Source organism: Ixodes scapularis, unplaced genomic scaffold (genome assembly GCF_016920785.2).
Source record: "Ixodes scapularis isolate PalLabHiFi unplaced genomic scaffold, ASM1692078v2 PGA_scaffold7__128_contigs__length_106722199, whole genome shotgun sequence".
In the NCBI taxonomy this organism is placed as follows: domain Eukaryota; kingdom Metazoa; phylum Arthropoda; class Arachnida; order Ixodida; family Ixodidae; genus Ixodes; species Ixodes scapularis.
The window spans coordinates 26221150-26224125 of NW_024609882.1; the positions used below are offsets into that span (position 1 = coordinate 26221150).

The window sequence follows — 2976 nt, forward strand, 5'->3', positions numbered from 1 at the left end:
TAGAGTGTTATTCGACATAATTAAAAGGAGATATAGGCGTAACGCCGGTAAGGGTTCCTGGCCAACGGAGCGTGTGTATCAAAATACGTAAATTCTTTAGACAAAAAAAAAAGAAAGATTCGCAACAGAAGCAACAATATAGGTTAGGATGCTGTCGAAACCACATCATGCTGACAAGAGAAACGCTTCAATGAAAATTAAATTTTAGTAATAATGGCCTTCCCTCGTAATAACGGAGATGTCGTCGGCATTATTTGCGATTTCAACCCTTGGTTCTGCTTGATCTGGAATGAATAGTAATTCCGTCTGTAAAAAAACGAGATCAGAAGAAAGGAAGAACACAGGACCACATACCACACACTTGACAGATCCAGCTGTCTCCTTCTTGTTATTAACTATGTAAGTCGCTATTAAAATGCGCTTCATTGTTTGTCCATCTCATTTCCAATATGCGGAGCTATATCTGAAGCCGCTACCGGCAGAAACCGAGACTGACTCGAAAGTTTGTATATGTTTATTCAGACGAGAAAGAAACCAGAAGTCACGCTCACTAACATTCGCGACAACCCTAACTCATTCAGATACTTCAGGCGCCGTAAACAAGCATTAGAAGCGTGAATCAACACAAAACATATAATCAATGAGTACAATGGATGCAACTACGATATAGAAGTATATAGAGATAGATGAAGACTTCTATCGCGCATCTCATTCATAATCTAGTCACTCAAATCATGCAGTAAATTAGTTAGAAGAAAACTATATGAAAATATACATGCTTAAAATGGCCTGCGAAACGACGCCCCGCGTTTGGAGGTGGGGTCTCTGGGCGGAGACACAGTCTCAACAAACACCCAGAAATCGTAGGAAATAGTCTCTTGAGAAATGAAGAGGAATCCTTTCTCAGTGCGCCTTCTGTTTCTTGGAAGGCTCCGTCAAGGACACTCCATCCTGTACGTTACACACGGTCTGGAAACCGCGGTTCGACGAATGAAAGTACACCTTAAAGTAAAACTGAAAGAACAGGTAGAGGAAGAGTACTCCCTGCGGCATGGCGAGGTACACGTAGAGCTTGGGGTACCCGCAGTCGTAGAAGAGGGGTATGGAGCCGTGAACCATAGCCACGATGAACTGGGTGATCTGTAGCTGGGTGAGGTATCGCTTCCACCACAGGTACTTCTGCACATGAGGTCCCAGGGAGGAGAGAAAGTAGTAGGTGTACATGACGACGTGCACAAAGGTGTTGAGGGAGATGATAAACGACACATGGCCGTCCGTCCCGATCCGGTGCCAGAACCAGCAGTCCAGGACGACCAGGGCGTGGTGGACCACGTGCAGCGTGGACACCTGGTTGAACTTCTTGCGCAGAATGAAGAAGATGGTGTCCAGGAAGTCGGCCAGACGTAGGAGTCGCAGCCACCAGTAGATGTTGAGCAGTGCGATGGCCTTGGGTTCCGTGGAAAAGTCCAGTCCCTGGCAAAAGAAGCTGTAGCCGCCACCGAAGTAAGTCAGCCGGAGGATCTTGTACAGGAACGCAGCGCTACCGACAACCATACAGGAGTTGTAGAAGAGGATCACTTTCCTCAGGTTATAGGGCTCCCTTCCCTTCATGTGACGCGGACCCCAGACCTTGACAAAATAGAGATACAGGCTGATACTCCAGAAGACAATGGACGGGTACTTGACCATCACCCAGTCTTTGGTTCGGGGATCCTGCGGAAGGTGTAGGTACCTTGACAGGAAGTCCGTGCCGATCAGCTCCGAGGAGTTGCTCATCTTGAAGACGTAGGTAGAGTGAAGTAGAACGGAACCGCACTCGCGAAACGCAACTGGAAGTGGACCGTGAAAACAGGGTCACACCACTGTCGGCAGAGCAGAGGAACGTTTTCGTGTTCGTCAGAGCGATGGTGCCCACTTTTAGTACGCACGGCACTACCCGGCCGCTCCTCCAAAGCCGATTGCTGCAGGTTGATTCGTCTGCGCCACCCCCCGTCAAATCAAATCACCATACGACCGAGGCCAGAGAGGGAAGTCTAGCGAAGGGGCGCTGATCGGGAGTGAGGGTGAGGGAGACGCAGTAACAGGCAGGTGCACCTCACTCTCTTAATATGGAATGTCGTCGGTTCCCCGTCAAGGTCGGACTCGCTCGATCTTCTCACTGGCCCTGACGTGGTGCCCGGGGAAGGGATTTGGAAGTCCGTCGTGTCTCGGGGCTCCTTACGTGGCGCACATCGTCCAGGGTCACTCAACGTTCTGGCTCGTGGTCGAACGCCTCCCAATCATCCGGTATGTCGGAGCGTAGACGATGAAATTGCGGACTATCCTGGGCAACTCTTCTAGACCGGGGCAGCCAAGCGCGAGTTGGGCATGGCCGAGGAGCGCGCGTGCGGCTGAGGCGGCCAGGAGAGCACTGGAGCAGCGGCGCACAACCCGTATACGAGAGTCGTCCCTGCGTGGCCCACTGCGGGGAGGCGGAACCACTTCGGATGGCCCAGCCGGTTCCTCCAATCTTTTTTTTTGGCGCCTTGTTGTTGGATTCTTTTTTTTTTTTTTTCCGGGCCGGCCGTGACCTCCGCAGAGTGCAGGATCCACCGGTTGAGTGGCGAGAGGTGCGGGCGCGTGGAGCGGCCCGGATTATTTACAGCGACGCGCGGTCGCGGGACGGGTGGCGAGGCAGTCGATGAGGACTTCAACATCGGATGTTTGCTGGAATGCCAAGCCTATATTTCAATCTTGTTTGCTTTTTTGCTGTTGGTTATGTTTTTGTTACTGCCGTTTGCTAGCAGTACCTCCCCCCGCGACATCGTTATGTTACGAGATTTTTTTTCCTCGATCTTTTTTTATTACATTGTGATTTCCTTGATGTGCTACAACGTTAATGTCTTCTTTCTGGGTTGCGAAGTTAGGAAGACACGATTTGAACGTTACTCTGCGATGAGCATGGTGAATAACACAGTGAAAAAGATAAGCGGCTGG

At 50.4% G+C, this 2976-nt stretch overlaps 1 protein-coding gene across 1 annotated transcript; it reads right to left on the reverse strand.

The window, feature by feature from the left end:
- Nucleotides 1–496: 496 nt before the first annotated feature.
- LOC8043780 (elongation of very long chain fatty acids protein AAEL008004) lies at nucleotides 497–2010 on the reverse strand. Its single transcript, XM_002400709.5, has one exon. The coding sequence runs from the start codon at nucleotides 1774–1776 to the stop codon at nucleotides 904–906; it is 873 nt and encodes a 290-aa protein (XP_002400753.3). The 5' UTR covers nucleotides 1777–2010; the 3' UTR covers nucleotides 497–903.
- Nucleotides 2011–2976: the final 966 nt, after the last annotated feature.

Coding starts and splice junctions, on each gene's coding strand:
- LOC8043780 (XM_002400709.5), bottom strand. CDS start 1,776: ATGAGCAACTCCTCGGAGCTGATCGGCACGGACTTCCTGTCAAGGTAC.